General features: G+C 50.1%; 1 protein-coding gene across 1 annotated transcript in view; it reads left to right on the top strand.

The window, feature by feature from the left end:
* The window catches only part of Col15a1 (collagen type XV alpha 1 chain), a 100,452-nt gene that overhangs the window by 71,121 nt on the left and 8,440 nt on the right, over nt 1-20,891 (top strand). Inside the window, exons 21-34 of the mRNA XM_050156021.1 lie at nt 1,985-2,020; nt 4,499-4,561; nt 6,962-7,030; nt 7,124-7,159; nt 9,839-9,892; nt 9,977-10,036; nt 10,716-10,784; nt 10,888-10,929; nt 14,037-14,082; nt 16,312-16,392; nt 16,864-16,913; nt 17,347-17,439; nt 17,988-18,132; nt 20,657-20,721. Coding sequence (XP_050011978.1) covers nt 1,985-2,020; nt 4,499-4,561; nt 6,962-7,030; nt 7,124-7,159; nt 9,839-9,892; nt 9,977-10,036; nt 10,716-10,784; nt 10,888-10,929; nt 14,037-14,082; nt 16,312-16,392; nt 16,864-16,913; nt 17,347-17,439; nt 17,988-18,132; nt 20,657-20,721 — 909 coding nt within the window. The remainder of the gene's footprint in view (nt 1-1,984; nt 2,021-4,498; nt 4,562-6,961; nt 7,031-7,123; nt 7,160-9,838; nt 9,893-9,976; nt 10,037-10,715; nt 10,785-10,887; nt 10,930-14,036; nt 14,083-16,311; nt 16,393-16,863; nt 16,914-17,346; nt 17,440-17,987; nt 18,133-20,656; nt 20,722-20,891) is intronic.

The following is a 20,891-nucleotide window of genomic DNA, read 5'->3' as shown; positions in this document are numbered from 1 at the left end:
GGCGGGGAGAATGGACAGTGCTGGCTATAGGAGCCCTGAGGTCCAGCCTTGTCTATGCAGGCCACTCAGAGTCCCTGGTTCTCTTTCCGGACTTTGGGATAGCCAAGTGGGGGAGGTGAAAGTGCTTATCACACCATGGTACTCAGCAAGTCACTGTGGAGCCAAAGGTGCATGCCCACAGCTGTGCCCAGCAGATGCTCTGGGGAAGCCCACCCAGCCACCCAGGGAGGCTGGCTATGCATGATGTTGGGAGAGGACCTGGAATGTAACTCAAGATTTCTGCAGCTATCTGGTGGTGCCTCTGGCCCCAGCTTCCTCCTATGAACAGCAGCCTCTTCTTTGTTGTGTCCCACAGGGCCCCCTTCCATTGATTGCTTCTGAAACAAATAATCCACAGACCCAGTATTCAAAGCCTAAGCAGGCCAGCCACTGGAAAAAAAATCATTCATGGGGGTCTTTGTTCTCCCCGAATTACTAAAGAGAGGTTTGGAGTGTGAGTGGTTGATGGTAAAGCAAGCGAAACAGCCTAACCTCAAGCAGGTGAGCAGGCGCTCTGTGGTGCTGGGCCCTGAGCCTGGGTTCTGCATTCCAGCCCTCACCTTCCACACTTCCTTCCCCATTAATGTCCTTCCCGGGGGTGAGTCCAGGCCCCCCTCACCCCTGAGGCTGGATCAAGCTTCACCTTTCTCTGTGGCAACTTCCTCCTAAGAGGACTCAAGTCGTTACCTTCCTGTCCCCTTTCCTCATAACCAGTGGGTTAAGACGCTTGTTTCTATCTAGTTGTTTTTAAAGTCTAATTTATTGACTCTGTGTGTGTGTGTGTGTGTGTGTGTGTGTGTGTAGTGAAGGGGGTATTATGAAAGGGTGACGTGTGTGTGCCATGCAGTGTATGTGGAGGTCAGAGAACAAATTGGTAGAGCTGGTTCATCCCTACGTCTTCTTAAACATGGGTTCCAGGGATTGAACTCAGATCATCAAGGCTGGCTGCACTTTTATTTGCAGAGATACTTTGCTGACTCCTCTCTAGTTCTTGTCTATCTATCTCTATCTATCTATCTATCTATCTATCTATCTATCTATCTATCTATCTATCTATCTATCTAATCTATCTACCCATTCATTCATTTATCCATCTATCTGTCTGTCTGTCTATCATCTATCCATCTACACATTCATTCATCTATCATCTATTTATCAATCCATCTATCCATCCACCCATCCATCCACCAATCCATCCATCCATCCATCCATCCATCCATCTAAATATCTATCTATATATCTGTCTGTCTATCTATCATCTATCCATCTACCCATCCATCTATCTATCATCTATTTATCCACCCATCCATCAATCCATCATCTATCTATCTATCTATCTATCTATCTATCTATCTATCTATCTATCTATCTATCTATCTATCTATCTCCTCTGACCTGTCTTAGCTCAAATGGGGGTTGTGACCCTGTGTGGTGAAGTACACACGCCATTTGTGATGTCCTTAAAAAAAAATCACCATCTCTTTAATAAAAGTCTTACTCCCAGCATGCACTTCTCCCCCCAGCTCCCCCCCCCAGCCTATCCTCAAGTCCATCTTCAGAGCGGACTAACCCAGGTTCTCTTGCTGTCCATCACTCCAGGGCATTTCACACTGAGTGACATCATGCAGAGGAAGCTTCAGTAAGGGATAGTGGCAGCTTGAGGAGCAGTGTGAGCCCCTGGGTACTTGAGGACGGTCCCTGCTCCCTGCCTCCATCGCCAACAGCTGTGTGACTTGGTGGCACTTTGCCTACCAGTCTCCAGCACCCCCTTCTACAAAATGGGACAGGGATTCACACTGGGTGCAAATAGGCTTGGATCCTAGGCAGGGGAACAGTGGACCCTGCTGGGTAAAACAGGCCTGGGCTGATGCCCTCCTGAGGGACAGTGGTCCCTGAGGCATGGTACTTCTGACTCTGAGAACTCTTTGTCCTTGGTGTGTTACAGGGGCCGGATGGTGTGCCTGGGCTACCCGGATTTCCAGTAAGTTCTGTAGTGGTCAGCGTCCACCTGCGCTCAGGCACTATGCTCATCTTGTTCCTACCTGAGATGCTGTTTCCCTCTATCCACGCATGACCAAGCTCTAGCAACACCGCATGCATCCATTTTTCATACCCTCTCCAGAAGCATCCCCTTCTTTGAGACCCATTGGGTTTATTTTTACCTTTTTGTGATTCTTTTTTGCGTTAAGTGACAGATTCTCCCGTGTGTGTGTGTGTGTGTGTGTGTGTGTGTGTGTGTGTGTGTGTGTGTGTGTGTACTCTATGACAGCTATAGAGGGCTAGGTATTCTGTCTCTACCCCGGTGCCATCCATCCCTGGGCAGCTGGGTAACCCTAGTGTTTCAAGTGACAGACTGGGCAGATAAAGCCCCTCGAGACACAGGAAGGCAGTGGTGTAGAGAGGAGGACAGAGGACAGTCACAGAGCAGAGGGCTGAAATTAACAGCCTGTGTGCGCCTTTGTAGGAGGGCGGTGTGCTCTTATATGAGAAGCGATCAGTTTTGTCTGGTGTATTGTGCTTATGCAGAAGGCCAAGGCTGACCCCAGGGTGGGACCTGTTTCTCTGAAACTCTGCAACTTGGAAAGGCCTGAAATGCCGTTTCTGGGACAAATGAAGGAAATGGATAAAACTGTCATAAAAATGTGTTCCTGACAGCTGAACTGTAAATGATCTTTTTATCTTCTCAGACTTTTCTGAACTTTTCATATTTTCTTTTTGTAATACACTGGAACGTTTTTGTATTTTCTAAATGATCATTAACTATGATGATGGTAAAAAATTACCATGTTCACTAGACATTAGAACAGAAGTGGGGGAGGGGAGGCAACATTATTGTTAGCAGAAGAGGTCCTACCTCTTAGCTGCAGTCCCCAAGGCAGCCATTTCAAGACTCAGAGCACATTCTGGAACATTCCAACATGCCTTCCTCCATGCAAATGATCCTATCTTCTGAGGGGCCTCTGCAGGGAGTGGGGGCAGGTCATGAACAGGATCCAGACCACACACCCCAGAAGTGAGGTTCCCCCTTAACTGATTTTGCCTATTTGGTCTATATTTAAAATTATTTGAAAAAGAAAGAATGAAAAGTTTGCTGCTAAACAATAGCACTGAACTATTTCCATGTTCTCACTGCGATAGAAGCATACCCTTTCACCTACAGGCAAGACAGGGCTTGTGAAAGGTTAAATAACAATAAAGCAATAAGATGCCTGGGGACAGTGGACACCATGAGTAGACCAGTTCCTGTCACCAGTTCTCTGGGTCTGCTGGAGTTGAAGAGCGTGGCCTCTGGCTGGTGTGCCCGATATGACTCTGCAGCCCAGCAGGGGTGGCACGAGCTTTAGTTCAGGACAACAGGTCCAGTGTGAGGAGGTCAGCGGAAGGGAGTCACCTCCAGGGCATGGGCGATGAAGTGTGAGGTCCTGCCAATATTAATGGCGAGCTAGGATGCTGGATCCCATCCTGTGGGGCAAATGTTGGGCAGCCAGGTACAGGTTCCAGGGGAGCTGTGGGTGAGTCAGCCCAGGAGGACCAAAAGAGAACAGATCCAATAGCATCTGCCTGCCTGCAGAAACCCGATGTTCAAAGGAGTGATGCTGTCTAGGGATGCAGAGACAGGCTCATTTTCTCTATCAAAGAATTAAAAGGCAGGAAAGAGGTAGTTCTGGAAGTCTTGGGGAGCCTCAGCAGCAGCAGAGCCATCATACACCATGAAAATTGGGGTCTCCTTATGGGGTTCTTAGTTTCAATAATAAAAGAAATAACGTACTCACATGGGAAGCACAAGGACGTTTCATTAGCATTTAGGAAAACCCAGAGTAGACAAACTGCAAATCTCACAGTTTCCTGGAGGAGGAGAAAGGAGAAGATAAACACGGCCATCGGCCATCTGGTGGTCCACAGCCACATAGCGGGAGCGGGGTGCTTTAGAAACAGAGCAAGAAAGACAGATCCTTGATTAGGGACTTGAAAAAGCAGCCTTAGGTTCTGGTCAGCACCCAAAAGAAAAAGACAGGAGAGAAGAAAAAGAAATAGATCCTCCTGACGAAAGAGGGGCTGATGCCACAGAATCTCAGCCCCGCCATAGAAACTGCACCAAAGGCCTGGGAAGGAAAAGCATCTTGTCTTAAGGTGAACAGCCTTTCTAGGAGTAGTTCCCTGGCCAGGTCCCTGACATGCCCCACTGTGTTAACCTCGAAAGTATGCTTCATTCTCCACAGCCGTGTGGGCTCTCCAGGCCTCTTAACACTTGGTGCTGCCGTCTGTCCCCGGTTTCCAGCCTTCTTACAGTTAGAAATAAATCGAGTTAATCATGACTTCTACCTGCTTGAAAAGTGGTTGTTCTGAGGGAGTGAGAGAGACACAGAGACAGACAGAGAAAGAGGAAAACAGCAATGTTTTTCTTTCTCTGTAAAACCTTTTAACCATCAACACAGTGTCCTTCAACAATTCTTTGCAGGGCCCCAGAGGACCAAAAGGTGACACTGGCGTGCCTGGATTCCCAGGTCTGAAAGGAGAACAGGTAAGACCCTGATGCCTGGGTGGGGATGTGCTTGGAATTGGCTGACCGTCTCCCTCCAGTTGGCCAGCTGTTTCCTTCTGGAGAGTCAGACCCGACAGTGACATTTAGAAGACTCACAACCACCAACACTCTCTGATTCTAGGATGCTTTCTTTCGCTAAGATTTTTACTTTATTTTTATGTGCATGAGTATTTGGCCTGCATGCATGACTATGCACCACATGCATTCAGTGCTTGCAGATGCTAGAGAGGGCATCAAATCCCCTGGAACTGAAGACAATGAAGGTTATTTGGGGATACGTGCATGTTGGGACTCAAACCCCAGTTCTCTAGAAGAGCAGCCAGCGTTCTTAACCTCTGAGCCATCTCTCCAGCCCCTAGAATTTTTTTTTTATCATCCCGAAGAAATACCGTGCCTTTCCACAGTTACTCTCAATCTATCTGATGACTTCCCTGATGTCACATTGTTGATTCCACTCTTCCCCCATCTGAAAAGAAAGTACGGCTCAACATTGTTCTCACATGTTGACCCATCTTGTCTCCTGGTTATCGTATGTGCTTCCTGGCTACAGACATTTCTGAAGCTCTGGGATTAGTACAGAGTCTGGCCCCCAAATGACACCCCAAACACTTGCTGGATGGAAGAATAACGATCAATGAATGAAATGAGTTCCAGTATTTGGTGATTGCAAGTTGGACATTGTGCAGTTGAAGTACATGTCATACAGGTCACTCCTGGAGAGCCCCGGGACTCAGAGCCACCCTTTGTAGCCCCACATGACCTCTTACGGTCAACTTCCTAGAAGGTTTCATAGCTGAAGCGGACAGAAACGTCCATGAATAGATGGCAATGACTCTGGATTATACTGACTTAGTCCCACAACTATTTGTGTGTTCTCTCTCTCTCTCTCTCTCTCTCTCTCTCTCTCTCTCTCTCTCTCTCTCTCTCTCTCTCATCTTATGATCCCCTAAGGGACCCAGAAGTTTCTTGTACCAAGTATTATAGAAAGACAACGACAGGACAGGGGCAGAGTATCCTGCTATTTCAGGGGCTGCAGAGAAGGGGCTACACCTCCCTGGGAGTCGAGAAGAAGCATCCTCTCTGAGAGGAGTAGGAATTGCAGTTTTCTCAGGGCCTTTGTCCCAATGGTGCCACATTACCCCCAGGATGAGGAAAGAGGCCCCAGAGACTATTGGCCTTCTACACTAGGGAGTAGAGAGTTCAGTGTGTTGGGTAACGTTTGGAAGCACACGATAGTGGTGGTGTCTGGGGTGCTTTCGCTGCCGTGGGCTTGCAGAGGAGGGATGGGCTTGAGTTGGCTCTGGAAGGTCTTGCTTTCAATGCTCCTTTTCATATGTGGCAAAGGAGGTGGACCTAGACTCTAGACTCCATGGGCTACTCCTGCCTCTAATCTTCTGCTGCTTTGAATGTCTGGGGCAGACACCAGGCAGCTCTGCTCCGGCCCTTCCAGCAACTGCACTTCCCGCCACTCTGCATCTAATGCTTCTGTGCTTGCCTCTCGCTGCTGCTCAGGACTTCCTTTCCTCGCCAGCCAAGTGGTAAGACCCACATATTAGCTGCGGGCTTTGGGGGGTGGAGAGAGGGGCTTCACTGCTCACCCTGGTACCCTGGCCACTTCCAACTATGGAAAGGAGGTTGCTGTATGGCTGGCCTAGTTCCCCAGGGCTACTGTGGAGGCCCAGAGGTATGCCACTTTCTCCACCTGGCCTTGATTCTCTTCATGTATGTCTTTCTGGAAGTCTTGGGATAGTAGAGGACCTACTGAGGACAGGGGTTTAGGAGCAGGATCCTGTGTCCTTAACCCCCAGTCTCCCATCATCTCTTTCCTGGCATCTAGAATAGCTTGGCTTAACCAATAAGGCGTTTGCACAGAGACTTGGAGAATGGGGGAGAGTTGTACATGAAGACAGGAGGCTCCTGTGTTGAGAGAGGCACCATGCTTACAGCTTTGTCTCTTCAGATTTCAGCTGTTTAACCAACAATAAGGATACTTGATAGAGACAGATCTCAAGTCATTAGAAAAGCAAACTACCAAACCTGTCAGGAGTCAGGGGTTCCTGGAAGGGCATCTTTGGCAAGAAGTAGACAGCCATCCTGGGGCAGGATTGGGGTCTGAGAAAGAGGCTACATATCTGTTCTCTGAGCCCTTGAGAGTGCACTTGGACAGTGAACTCAACCAGACATGGAAGGAAGCTCAGAGAACATTCCATCATGCAAGCGGCTGTTCTATCCTCTAGCAAGAAGGCCATGCTGAAGAGGTGGGGCTGGAGGGGTGGTCAGAAGACGAGATGTCATGCTGATGGAGTGCAGACGTCTTAATGACCCCTTGAACAAGATGGCCGGAGGAGGCTGGACTTTAAAAGATTCTCTGCATTGCAGGGTGAGAAGGGAGAGCCGGGCGCTATCCTGACAGGCGACATCCCTCTGGAAATGGTGAAGGGGAGAAAGGTAATTCTGTCTCCGCCCCTGCCTTGGCTTGCCAGCTTTGGTTGTGTCATAAACAGTGTCTCCTGAGTGACAAGTGCCTATCTCCTGTTTTAGGGTGAACCTGGAATGCATGGAGCCCCAGGACCCATGGTAAGCTGGGTGTCTCTCCGCTGGGTTGGGACAATGGCTTCAAGCTTTTCTCGAGCTTTGGCTCGGTCAGATTGAATTGTTCTACTTGTGAAAACAGAGTAATACAGTGACAGGTGGCAAAACATGTGTCTATGTTTGTGGGAGGCGAGCTCCAGTGACACAGAAATCTCAGTGGTTTCCAGGCCTACAAGAGACTCTCAAAAACAAACAGAACAGGGCTGGAGAGATGGCTCCGTAGTTAAGAGCATCTGCTGCCCTTGTAAAGGATGCAGGTTCAGTTCCAATGCCCACAGGTGGGTCAACCATCCCTAACTTCAGTTCACCTGCACCTCCTTCTAGTTTCTGTGGCCACCAGCCATGCTTGTGGTGCACATACATACATGCAGGCAAAACAATCTTACATATAATAATAGAAATTTAAACAACAACAAACAGACAAACCCTCAGTGATTGAAGATGGGAATGTCCCACAATCTGCTATAGACAGTTTTTGCTGGACCTCTCTCCTCCAAGCAATGACTCCAGTATCTTCCGGATTCAGAGCCATAGAGCTGTCTAATTGGCAGGCGACTATAAAGGGTAGTACCCATCACATCTAGCATGTTCTACTGGTCAGATTCTTGGGATCTTCAGATGTATAGCAGAGCCGCATGTATAGGAAACGGAAGAGAACTGGCGAGGGTTGTCAGGGACTGGGGACCTCACAAGGACCTTCACATGTTGCTGGGTCTGCTGCTCTGTTGCTATGAGGCTGGGGCATGTCTTCCTCTCCCTTTTTCCAGGCTTCAGTCCTTCCCATCTGAATGCCGGGTGCCTTGGACTCAGGTTAGATAGTGTTAGAGCTCTCTGGCTTCACTGTTCTAGAAACAGGGAGCACAACTTGAATTTTTGAACACTTCCTGAGTTATTTCTCCCGAGAACGAACCCTAATCTTCCCTGTCATACATTCCCCCTGGAATGCAGAAAGTTCTAGTGTTGATCAACACAGTGGGTCAGACACTGGATAAGCTTCCTGTAGGATATCTCATTTCAGACTCGGGTATGATCACAGAACCCCACCCCCCCACCCCCAGTCTATAGACAAGGAAACCAGGGCTCAAAGAGGACATGCAGTGTGTAAGACAGAGGCAGGTGGGAGGCTTGAAGCCAACCTGGCATGCCCTGTTTCCAGAGTTTCTCCCCCACTTCTCTACCCTCCCCCAACTTGCAAAAGACAAGCTGCCCTTTATTTGTTATTTATTTATTGATTTACTTACTGGAGCCCCATGGACTGTCCAATCGCGCAGTGGGTCTGTTCTACTGACACTGGATCTTAGGCGGTGGGAGAAAGACTCACACTCACGTGAACACCTTCACACTCCCAGTCCATCCTTCAGAAAACCTTCTAAGGCTTTAGGTGCCTGAAGCCAGGCAGAAAAGGCTGAATATAGAGTACAGGGGCTGAGAGTGAAGGCAGATGGGGGAGTCTTGTTTCCAACTGGCTAACCACTCAGTAACCTCCAGTTCTATGGGAAATGCAAACAGTTAGTAGTGGGGCCAGCAGGCGGCTGCAGATGGCTATGGCGGGTATCCCACCGGAGGCCAGCTTGTGCACAGCTTGCCAAACAAGGCAGTAAGGGCACCTTTTAATTTGCATAATGCCTCCATCTGGGCTCACTGTGGCCCTAGAGACCAATGTAGCTTACAACTCTTTTTACAAACAGGCTACGGCTCGTTGCTCAAAGTGTGGTCCGTGGATCAGCATCCCTGACATCACCTGGGAGGCTGGTCATAATGCATAATGCAGGCCCCGGACCAGATACCAGTTTAGACACCATTGATCTGCACTTTAATGAGACCCAGGACACTCTGTACCTGTGCACTTGGAAAGCGTTCCAAAGAACCACCCACCAAGTGGCCCAGTCCCTGGAAACTCCCTCGAGTTTTGCCTTTCCCTTCCGTAAGAATAACATAGACTTGAGATTTTTTTCATGCGGACCCCATCTTAATGCAATATTTCCTTGTCATCTTTTAGGGCTACCTATGTTAGTGGTGGTGGGCAGAGGGCCTGGAGACCCCCAGACATATTCATAGCTGCCATTCTTTAGGATCCAGTAGGCAAGATGATTCTCGCTGGGAGCTTAGATCAGGGCAGTGACTCAAGAAGTGTGTGGACCCAGAAAGAGGGTCCATGGGTCAGGGACTCTACTCTGTAGGAGGATGGGAGCACCATGCTGAGGCTGGGCCTCACGATGAGTAGGAACAGGACAGGAACCACACCCTGAAGCCGGTTCTTGGGCAAACTGGCATAGGGAGGGGCAGGGCTGCAGAACAGAAGGACATGGGGACCCTGGAATGTATGACCAGTGGCAAAGCTCCGTGTTCTGAGCCAGCCTAGCATGTGGCCACCCAGGACCTGAGGCACTGAGCTGCTGGTTTCTCGCTATGTCGTTCACCCTTACTGAGGGATTGCATCCTGGGTGTGTAAGCCTTCAGAAAAACAGGGAGAGCGTAAGGACTGAGCAAACCCTTCTGAGAGGCAGGAGACCAGGAAATGGGTAGGTGGGTGCTTTAGGATTGTTGCTCATGTTCCCCCCCTCCCATCCCTGCTTCACTGCCTCCAAGAGTAAGCCCAGCCTTCCAGATCTCTGGAGCCTGAGTTTCTGTCATTTGCTACCATGGTGTTTGTTTTGCCTCTAGGGACCCAAAGGACCACCAGGACATAAAGGAGAATTTGGCCTCCCGGGACGACCTGTAGGTATCACTAAAGGATGGGGTGTGTGGTGACCAGGTTACCCCACAGCCAGAGCTCCATAAGGTATCTTGTGTGCCTCTCAGGGTCGCCCAGGATTGAACGGTCTCAAGGGTGCCAAAGGAGATCGAGGAATCATGATGCCGGTGAGAACTGTATCCGCTTCTCCCATCCCAGCTGCCCCTGAGCTGGAGGGCTGATCATACCCTGTCCGAGAGGGTCCAGTGCCATGAAGTCCAGGGAGTGGGGTTTGCAGAATGCATGTTCGGGAGTGTTCGCCTTCTTCCTCCATTGTCACTTCCGAAGATCCTCACACTCAGCCCTGCCCCCATCTCGCTCTCAGGAGGGTCCCGTGCCACCTGGATCATGCTCATGCTGAAGAGTGTCAGTCTCCCCATGCAGACACCAGATGAAAGGGGGGAGGCAGGAGGAAGGGATTGGAGCCTCTTAGGATCCTGATGCCCCTCTTCCCTTCTGCACGTAGTTCCAGGAATGCTTACGTTAATGGGATCCAAACTCTGGGTTCCAGTATCAGCTTTCTGTAAACTTTGGGCAGGTTGTGTCCCCTCCCTGGGCCTCATTATTTGTGGGCATTAACCAGTATGACATAGTCGCTCTGCTGTCTCCATGGTTTACCAACATTTTTGCAGTATGGGCCAGATGTGAAGGCGCTCTGTGGATGGGACTAGGGACCAGAGGCCACTGTGGGTTGTTTCCAAAGGCTCCTCCTTTCCCGACTTCCAGCCCAGTGTAGGGCACACCCTGCAGTTGCTTCTTACTCCCAGATCCCCAAACTCAGTAGCAGCTTTTATTTTCTTCCTTCAGGGTCCACCTGGCCTACCTGGACCCCCAGGACCCCCAGGACCCCCTGGAGCTGTGGTTAACATCAAAGGTGTAAGTCGGGATGGGCCTGGGGACCATGCAGCGGGCACCAGATTGGCCTCAGCTGGAGCAGGGTTTTCTGAGGGCCTCACCCCTCATATTCTCTTTCCTACAGGCTGTTTTCCCAATACCTGCCCGGCCACACTGCAAAACTCCAGTAAGTAACATGAGCCCATGTCATTGGCAGCAGGCTAAGCATGGGTGCCAACTCAAAGAAACAGATTAGTCTTGCCTGGAGCACCTTCCATCCCTGGATGTAGCTTCTATCCACATCAGGACCCTTAAAGGTCTAGATGTTTCTAGATGATAGACACGGGTAATGACATATCTGCACACCACTTCTTTTGATGCAGCCAGTACTGCTAGTGCTCTGTTAGTGAGACCACATTGGCCTCATGGGCAAGAGGAGCGTAAAATTGCAAAATAGATCCCTTATAAGAGGAAGAAGCCACGCCAGTTCATGGTGCCTGGGCTGGGAACTTGGGGATGGAATCTGTAGCTACTCTGTCCCATCCTTCCTGAGGATTGTGTTACCGCTTACCAAACCTCCCCAAGAGGCAAACGATCTCTCTCCCCTTCATCACGGGAAGGTAACTGCCCACGAAAGCTCTTGGGCTAGCCCAGTGTCATGGGGCATGGGGCAGCTGGGACCACAGCTAAGATCTCCTGGTCACCAGGAAGCAGGTGCAGGCACTGTGATGGCTTGCCCAGCCTCCTCCTGCCCCTCCCCACACAGGCCGTTGGCAGCACTGTCTTTAGGATTTTGCCCGTCTCATAGAGAGACGTTTATTTCTGTGAGGAAACACGGGGACAGGCATGAGTCACGGATCTGTGAGTAATCAGTCGCTCGTTCATTCAGTAAATATTTACTGAGCTCTCACAGTGCCAAGGACTCTGCTAGGCCCTGGGGACACAGGGATGACCTAGACAGGCTTGCGCTCTGCTTTCTGGAGTTTGCAAATGATGGTTTCAAAATATACTTTGAAGTGGGCTTGAATTGATTCCTGTGGGAGTGGCGATGGGGCCGCTCTCTGAGGCTTCCGACTGACACAGACTGGCTGGCTGTGTGTTGCCCTAGGCATATGTCCAAGTCTAACCTTTGCGGCATCCAAGTGGACAGCCCACAGTCCAAGCATTCTAGCGTGGAAGGCAGAGCATGGGATCCACCTGGTTTGCAGTGCTGAGCAATAGCACCGCCAAGGGCATGTTTCTACAGATAACTGCATGGCGGCCTCTGGTTCAAGGGCAGGTTCTGGAGATAGTCCCAGAAAGCTGTGCACTCACCTCCACATGCAGGAGCTGTAGGCTGCCTAGGTTCCTCTGGCTATGAGTGTTGAAGGTCCTGCCTTCCACCGCAGAACCCAGCCGCTTACCACCTCCCACAAAGCAATCCATTGCGCCAAGTATGGGATGGCCCACCACAAACTTTAGAGTATTGTGGGAATGCTACTGCAGTCACATGACCTATGCTGGGACCCTGTGCCATATCCACATGTGGGTGGGTGTGCCGTGGAATTACTTAAAAGAAGTCAATGCTAGGCTCGGAGTATTTGGAGTGAGTTTTGTTTTGGTCTTAATTTCCTGTGGCATACTGGGACACCTTGGGATTTGGAGGAGAGGATGTTTCCTACACGGCTACCCTCAAAGTGGACATCACCAAAGAGAAACATACCCAGCACCTCATAAGCACTTTCCAGCACAGTTTAGACCTCACAGTTTACACCCCCACCATGCCTCTTAACCAGAATCTCTGCAATATGCATCCTTAATTTTTTTTCTCGAAGATTCCTTCCCCTTCCCAGCATCTTTTTTTTTTTTTTTTTTTTTTTTTTTTGTGATAACCGCTAAGCAGCTGGCAATCTCATTCATAAGTACAGAAAGATCCTGGATCCAGGTGAGGCACCATCACTCAACTGGGGAATGATGGCGGTGGAGTGTGGTAGTTCCCTTTAATAGTAGACCCAGCACAATCAAGAATCGCCCGAGAAAAGAGTCTTGATGAGGGATTGTATAGGTCAGGTTGGCCTGTCTGTGGGGGATTGTCTATATTACCTGCCCACTATGGGTGGTACCATACCCTAGGCAAGAGATTCTAAACTGTGTAAGAGAGTGGAGAGAGTGAGCCAAGCATGCTCATGCATACATGAATCCCTAGCTCTCTGCTCTTGACTACGGATTGAATGTGACTAGCTGCTTCCTCGCAATGCGACCTTGACTCCCGAGCAATATAACTCCAATAACCTGGAGTTGTCAATCAAAAAAATCTTCTGTAAGCTGCTTTTGCTAGTGTGTCCTATCACAGGAACAGGAGCTGAAGCTAAGACAAGGCATATTGCATACCAGTTTGCAGGGGCCTCTGCCTGCAGACTCACCTAAGAGCTCACACGTGCGAGGCGAGATCTGGGGATCTCAGGAGTGGCTTGGTGAAGGGCTTTCTGCACAAGCAGGAAAAACTGTTTGGTGCTCAGAACCTGAAGGGGGAAAAGCCATGATGGGGCACGTTCGTAATCCTTGTGCCACAGAGGTGGAGATGGGATGTCTGGGGCTCACTGACCACTCACTGACCAGACCCAGTGGTCAAAGAACAAAGTGAACAGCGCCTGAGGAATCACATGTAAGATTGACTACACACAAGGGGGGGGGGGAGAGAATGAGAGGGGGGAAGAGAGAAAGGGCGAGGGGGCAGCAGGGATATGGGAACGAACTGAGAATTATATTTTCCAGAACTGCTTGGATTCCAGACCCCTGTCACCTAATGAAGAGCCCATAATAGTCCCTCCAATCAATGACAACCCTGTTATTTATCACGGCAACTCCTGCCAGGACCCGTGCCTTATGCCTGTCTTTGATTACACTCAGTAGCAGACGACTGGCCCAGCTTCAGAGCTGGCTCAGGGCTGGCTCGGACGTTTGGCCTCAACCATGAGCCAATCTTAATTGATAAGGAAGGAGGCCAAAACGCTCAGCGTTGGCCAACACTCTCGCGAACACTATCTGAAGGCCCTGGGTTTCTTCCCTTTTGCTGAGAGTTTTGGCCAGAAGTTTCGGTGCTGTGTTCTTGAGGCCGGCTACATCATGGGCTTCCCTACTGAAGGCCTGGGATGTCTGTGTTGAGGGTGCTGGGAGATCTGGAGCTCCAGAGCTAAGTCTGAGCCTGAACCTGTGTCATTCCCTCCTCTGCAATATGTCTCCAGGACTGTAACCACCCAGACAAAAGCCAGGGTAGAGCTTCCCACGTCTGACCTGGTCTTTCTCTCTCCCTAGGTTGGTACTGCTCACCCTGGGGACACAGAGCTTGTCACTTTCCACGGTATGTACTCTTTTTCATTGTGCTTCTCGGAGGCATTCCTGATCCGTAGGCACTTATGTGTGTCTAGTGCTGGCCACAGATGAGGTGGTCGGGAAGGGCGGACTGGCATGGGGGGGACAAGTGGCAGCTGAGCTGTGGTACACAATGTCTTTCTGGTTTTCTCACATACCCGTGCGTTCTGGCTAAACTCCCTCGGTAACAGGAAACTCTCCCCTTTGTTCATTCCTTTACCAATCGCTTCAAAAGACAGCCACAGATGTCCACTTGGTGCTGCCCTATGTGTCTCCTGCCTCCTCAGCCCTTAAGGTCTTTCGGGTGCCAGGAACCATTAAAACTAACTACAGGACAGAAAGAACGGCTCCATTGGTCAAGAGCTCTCGCCTAGCGTGTGTGAGTCCTTAGGTTTGATCCCCAGTGCTGTGAGGAGAGGGTGTGGCAAGGCATGGTGATGCATATCTACGGTCCCAGTACTCAAGAGGCTGAGGCAGGAGGATCACCAGTTCAAGGTCAGCATCTGTCCTCATTGGTCCATCGGAACCTGTGTTCTCCTAGTCTATAGGCAGAGCTTCTGTGGAACCTTGCTCAGTGTGTATATGTGTGTGGGTGGAGGAGTGATGCGTCAGGGGAGGTAGTAAAGGTTAGCATGCTCAGCCTCTTAAGAGCACAGCACAGCGGGACAGGCCTCTAAGAGAGCAGCTAGAATCCTCTTCCACCTCCACTCCCTGCCACACAGCGCCTGGTTTTTGATGGAAGAATCAAAACACTCACAACTTAAATAAGGGGAAGCCGTTCTTACTCTGTGGTCCCCTGCAGCTTAGCTGTGTCACCCTGGTCTGCCAGGGAGGGGTCTCCCTAATGAGGTTTTCCTTATTTTTCTGTCACTTTGGTTGCCACTTCCAGGCCATGTCCTGACCTGGTGCTCAGACCTGCTCCAAGGTCCCTTTCTCCTTGATGTTAGGTGAAACTTGTTCTTATGGAATTTTGTTGTCATTTGAGACAAGATCTCTCTACGCAGCTCTGGCTAACCTGAAACTCATGAAGTAGACCAGACTAGCCTTGAACTCATAGAGATCCACCTGCCTCTGCCACTTGACAACCGGGATTAAAGGCATGAGCACCACTGTGCCTTGGGCTTGTTTTGAGATTATTATTTGGTGGTAGTGAGGGCTGTAGGTAGGCCTTGGGTAGGAAGGGGAGCTGGGTTTGCCTTCTCAGACCCTCAGCTGCTCCCTGTCCTGTGAGGCTACCCTGTGAGGGAGGGGCAAGAACAGAACTTTCTGGATGCACTGGCCCTGGTGAGAGGCGGTATTCCATAAGTGCTTCTGGGTGTTAAATCACCTCTCAGGGCAGCACCTGTGGGTGTCTACTCATTATCTCCTCTGCCCTGGCTTGGGTGGGAACCCACAATGCTCTGCCTATGCCCTTAGTCTCACCGGTTCCCGTGTATCCGTGGGACCTGGGCCATGTGGTTGGACATCCCGGCTGCTCCCTCATCACACCTTTGGTGCTCTTGGCTGTTCTACATCCAGGAAGCCTGAACCCCACAACCTTAGGACAGCCACCTCTAGACTAAAGAACACTGGAAGATTTATCTGCTTCCCTTTTTAGGGGGTCAAAAACTGGAGGATCTCACGTCCACCTTTAGGTCCCACCCAGGGGACAGCGGAAAGGGGTGATTTTCCTCCCCAGATACATTTTCCTAAAAGCCTCCCTCATGCACCTCTCCCCTATGAGGAGCAGAGGAACTGGTGGGTTGGGAAGGCAACCCCTCAGACCCCTGGCTTCCTACCACTTAGGGTGGCATGTGACCCATAGTGGGTGTTCATCCCCTCAGCCAGATGCGTGAGTGATTCAGCCCCCTTAGCTGAACTGTGTCATAGTCCCTGGGGGATTTATTTGCTCCTCAAGACCTCAGGCTGCACAGGCCCGGGGGGAGAGGAGACTGAAGGGCAGAGTGGAATGGGGCCCCAGCCTGTTCTCACAAACTCTCCCCTGCTGAGTCACTATAGTCCCTGCTGGGCTCTACCCTTCATCTGTCTTCTTGGTGACATTACAGTACTGTGAACTTGGTCAAGATCTGGAAACCTGTCTGATGCCGGGATCATGGCCCTGCAGGCTCTTTCCTACCTTCTGGTCTGATGGGCTTTGCTAAAGGGCTTAATTCTAAAACCCGATTTCCCACAACCTACTTTTCCTTGTTCTTAAACGTGTACTTGTGTTTGATGACAGGTGTTAAAGGAGAGAAAGGGTCCTGGGGTCTTCCTGGTTCAAAAGGAGAAAAGGGGGACCAAGGAGCCCAAGGACCACCAGGTATGCCTGCTCCTGCCCCTAGGCCTTGCTAAATCAAGGTGGCTACACAAGCTAGCCACCCTGCCCACAAGCGCTGTGGATTCTAGTAAGAAACAGTCTCTGGCCTGATATGTCCAAAGTAGGACATATCAAGGGAGACCGGGGGGGGGGGGCTGAAGGTGGGGTACTGCTGAGCATGCTCAGAACCCCAACTTCCAGCCCCAGAACTACAGGTGGGGTGGGGGTCAGAGGGAGAGGATGACTTTCTGTTGTTGTTCATAGGTAAAATATGGCACTGAGAGAATCAGGGACTTGCCCAGGATCCTACAGTCCCTGGGCCTAGATTAGGACTGGGGATGCCTCCAAGCCTACTGTCAGCTCTAGTAAATCAACGTAGTATCACTTTTATTAAGAGAAAACATGGCTCCTAACTTGGAAACTCTGAAATCTCTGTCGCTACGATGATGAACTTACAAAGTGTTTCTTCTTCAGGCCCTCCGGTTGATCCGGCTTACCTGAGACATTTTCTCCACAGCTTGAAGGTGAATATTCATTATTCAATGTTTGGTCTATTATCCTAGTCTGTTTGCTGTTGCCATAACTGAATACCGCAGACTGCATAACTTGGAAAGAATAAAGGTTTCTCTAGCACATGGTTCTGGAGGGCTAGGGCTCCTTACTTGTTGGAATTCGGCAAAGTCCTGAGACGATGCAGGAATCACAGAGCAAGACAGAACAAGGATGCTAAGGATATATATATATATAGCAAAACTACTCCCTAGCTCACAAGTCGCTCCACTAACCCAGACTTCACCTCTCAGTGCCAGCAATACACAAGTTTGGGGATAATGTTTCTAACATGTGGACTTTGGGGGTCCCACTGATATCGCAATAGCTTGTGATTCGGTTTCTTGAGTTTCTGTTAAGAAAGGTTCATGCCTGTCTTACTGCGACCTCCCATGGTCTTTCTTCCAGGAGGGGAATGGAGATGCAGCCTTCAGAGGAGAGTCCAGAGACAACCTCTTTGTGTCTGGGCCTCCAGGCCTACCAGGACATCCAGGCCTGATTGTGAGTAGTGACTCCCTGGGGACCTGTGGCTTTCCCTGTGCCTCGCCCCCAGTATGAGTAGGTGGGTTTAAAGTTGAAGTTGGTGTAGTGCGTACTTAGGCCTGAGCAGGTTTTCCTCCTGTGTTGTTGGCTGGTTAACTCTGTCTCTAGAGCTGTCCAGGCTACGCGCGGTTAGTGAACCCACGGGCATTAGCTGTCCACACTGTGGCAACTTCCCTCTGAACAGAGCTATCAATAGTGAGGGTTTTCTTCGTAGGATGAACGGAAGGCACTGGCAATAGCTTTAGAAGGACTCTTTGGTTCTTGTGGCATGGTTCTTGCACTGTGATTTAAGGCCAGTCCTCTCCACTCTGAAGGCTCAGTAGCTTCATGTGTGAAGTGAGAAAGCCAGACTAGATCTCAAGGAACCTCTGGCTGCCTGGACTGCCTGGTGTCTTTGGACTCCGTGTCTGGGCTGCTGCTTGCTGACACCACCTGCAATTACTGGATCTTGCAGACATCCTTATTAAAAGAGAGCTTTCTCCATGACTATGTGCTTGCCTCTACAGGGACAGAAAGGAGAGGCTGTTGTGGGGCCCCAGGGCCCCCCAGGAATTCCAGGCCTGCCTGGGCCACCTGGCTTTGGGAGACCTGGTGTCCCTGGACCTCCGGGACCCCCTGGGCCTCCAGGACCTCCTGCCATCCTGGGTGCAGGTTAGTGCTGAGTGGCACTTCATTCCTACTGCTTCTGTCTTTGTGCTCAGGGTGGCACACCTGGGTGGCAGACGTCTCTGTCTAACAGGGCTGTTTGCTGGATGGAGCCTGCCTTCTTTTCTTCCTTGAAATGAATATAATTCAGATATTATAACATACATTTATTTCAAGTGTACAATTTAGCAATGGTGCGGCTATTACAATTGCTTAATTCTAGACATTCATGACACCAAGAAGAAGCCCCATGGGATGGAGTGAAAGTTCAGTGGTAGAATATGGGGGAAGCTTTAGGTTTTATCCCTAGAATTGAAGGAGGAAGGAAAGAGGAAGGGAGGGAGGGAGGGAGGGAGGAAGGAAGGAAGGAAGGAAGGAAGGAAGGAAGGAAGGAAGGAAGGAAGGAAGGAAGGAAGACTGATTTTGCTAGAAGCAGTTACCTCCCCAGATCTACTTTTTGTCTCTGGAGTTTCCTATACTGGACATTAGATATAAACCAGATATGCTGGCTAGTTCTATGTCAACCTGATACAACCTAGAGTTATCTGAAAGGAAGGAACCTCAATTGAGAAGATGCCTCCATAAGATCAGGCTGTAGGATTTTCTTAATCAGTGATGGATGGAGGAGGGGCCAGTCCACTGTGGGTGGGGCCATCCCTGGGCTGATGGTCCTGGGTTCTATAGGAAAGCAGGCTGAGCAAGTCATGGGGAGCAAGCCAGTAACCCACACAGAACCTTGGGCCTTGCAGAGGGTAGCCTGGGGCTGGCTTTAACGTGGCCTTGGCTTTACTGGCTAAAAGTGGAAACACGGCTCAGAGCAGAGTGAGTGCAAGGGAAGTTTGCTCACTGGAAGGAGGGGCTAAGCAATCAGCTTTTTGGATGAGTAGACCGGAAATCAGATGCTAAGAACAGCCAGAGCCTAACTCAGACTAGCACCTTGTCATGAAGCTCTGGCCCTATCTTATCTGTGTACCAGCTTCCTCCTTACTCCCCACAGACCACATCCTCTGCACAGAGGGGAAGGTGGTTACCTACAGCTTAGTTCTTCCACTGTGAGCTGGAAACCATGAGCTCCTTTCTCAGCTTGAGTCTGAAATATCTTGGATTAGGGCAGATCCAGTAAAAGATTCTAACTGGCCTGTCTTGAGCTAGGTGCCAACTTTGAACGGATTATCTGTAGTCAAGAGGGAGGACCACTTGAGAACCTAATAGCTCTTTCTGCAAGGAAATGGCTGTGGGTGTGAAGGGAAAGACCTCAGGAGAAGATTGAGGACTTTGATTTGCAAAGGATGCTGGGTAGATTAATTCAGATGTGCCAACAGGGCCTGGAGGGATGCAGAGGCGTTGCAGAAGATAAGGGCAGTTGGCAGAGTGTGGGATGCAGAGAATTTGTTGTCCACAAAAGCACCAGTCTAGGGGGATCCAGACACCTTGCTGCACTGAGCAGGGATTGTCTTTCACACAATACATGACAAGTCCCAGTATATAAACCCTTGAATAGCCACTACCCACATAGACTTCCCAGCGATGCTGAACGGAGGTGAAGTGGAGAGCATTATAACCCCAAGGAGGCCTACACTGAGGCTCAGAGAGGACATGACTTGCTCAGGGTCATTCATGCTCGAGGGACACATGGCTGGACCCACATCCAAGTCCTCCACTGGCCACTTACCACCTATGCGTGGTCGTTCAAGCCCTGTGTTGGAGCTAAGGCTTGCTTGAGGTGTCCTGAAGAGACAATGCAGTTGATTTTAGGACTTATAGAGACATCTTTGCATCTGCCAAGAACTGTGCAGATGCTGAAGGGATGCGGCTTAGAGAGGCAGAAGAAAAACCAAGGAGAAATGCTAACACTTCTGTGTTTGCCTGAGGCAAGGACCTTTCAACTGGACACTCACGCCTTTTTATTTTTCTGGGGATCAATATGGCAGCCTTGAGCTGATTTTTAAGGGTCCTTTGACACGCCAAGAACTAAGAAACTCTGGGAAGATTGCAGCCTGAATGTCACTGGTTCTCACCAGCATGCCGATAGAATGTTAGAGTAGAAGGAATGTCTGCCAATGTCTGGCAAATGGCCTTCAAACCTGCTGCTTCCTAAAATGCACGGCTGGCAATGGACAACCTGGTCATCCCTCCTGTCACCGTCAACCTGGACTCTTTCCTCTCCCCTCTGTGGTCCACTTTCCTCTACTTGGTGGTCACATGCTCTGTCTCTTGAGTAAACTGTATGAGTCAGGGTAGTTTCAGATGCAAGTAACAGAAAGTTCGGCTCAAACTGGCTTTTACAAATAACCACCAATGGGATTTCCTCCCAATTCTGAAGTCTTGGGCACAGCTTCATCAGGGCGATGATGAAGAATCTCAGCTCCTCCCCCAAGCCAATCAGCATGGCCTTAATCTCTTGCTGGGTCAGAGTGCCCCATTTCCAGCTGCAAGGTGGATAACCCTCAGCATGGAAGGGACTGTGAGCACCCCTCTAGGGGCTAGCAGGGACCCCCTGTGATAACTTCTCTCTTTTGTTTTGTCCCAGCCGTGGCCCTTCCAGGCCCGCCTGGCCCTCCAGGACAGCCAGGACTCCCGGGATCCAGAAACTTGGTCAGTATCTTGTAGAGTAGCCATTACACGTTGGACAGACTTACTTCAGACTCTGGCGACAGTGTTTGGAATCCCTTTTATTTCGGAATTAGAACTCTCTAACAGGGGCTGGAGACGTAGCTCAGTGGGTAGACTGTTTTCCTAACGTAGGAGGCATAGTTCGATCTCTG

Source organism: Alexandromys fortis, unplaced genomic scaffold (assembly GCF_014885135.2).
Source record: "Alexandromys fortis isolate MF-2015 unplaced genomic scaffold, M_Fortis_MF-2015_v1.1 scaffold_92, whole genome shotgun sequence".
In the NCBI taxonomy this organism is placed as follows: Eukaryota; Metazoa; Chordata; class Mammalia; order Rodentia; family Cricetidae; genus Alexandromys; species Alexandromys fortis.
Note: the sequence above shows the minus strand (reverse complement) of the source record. Positions and strands in the feature narration are given on the sequence as shown.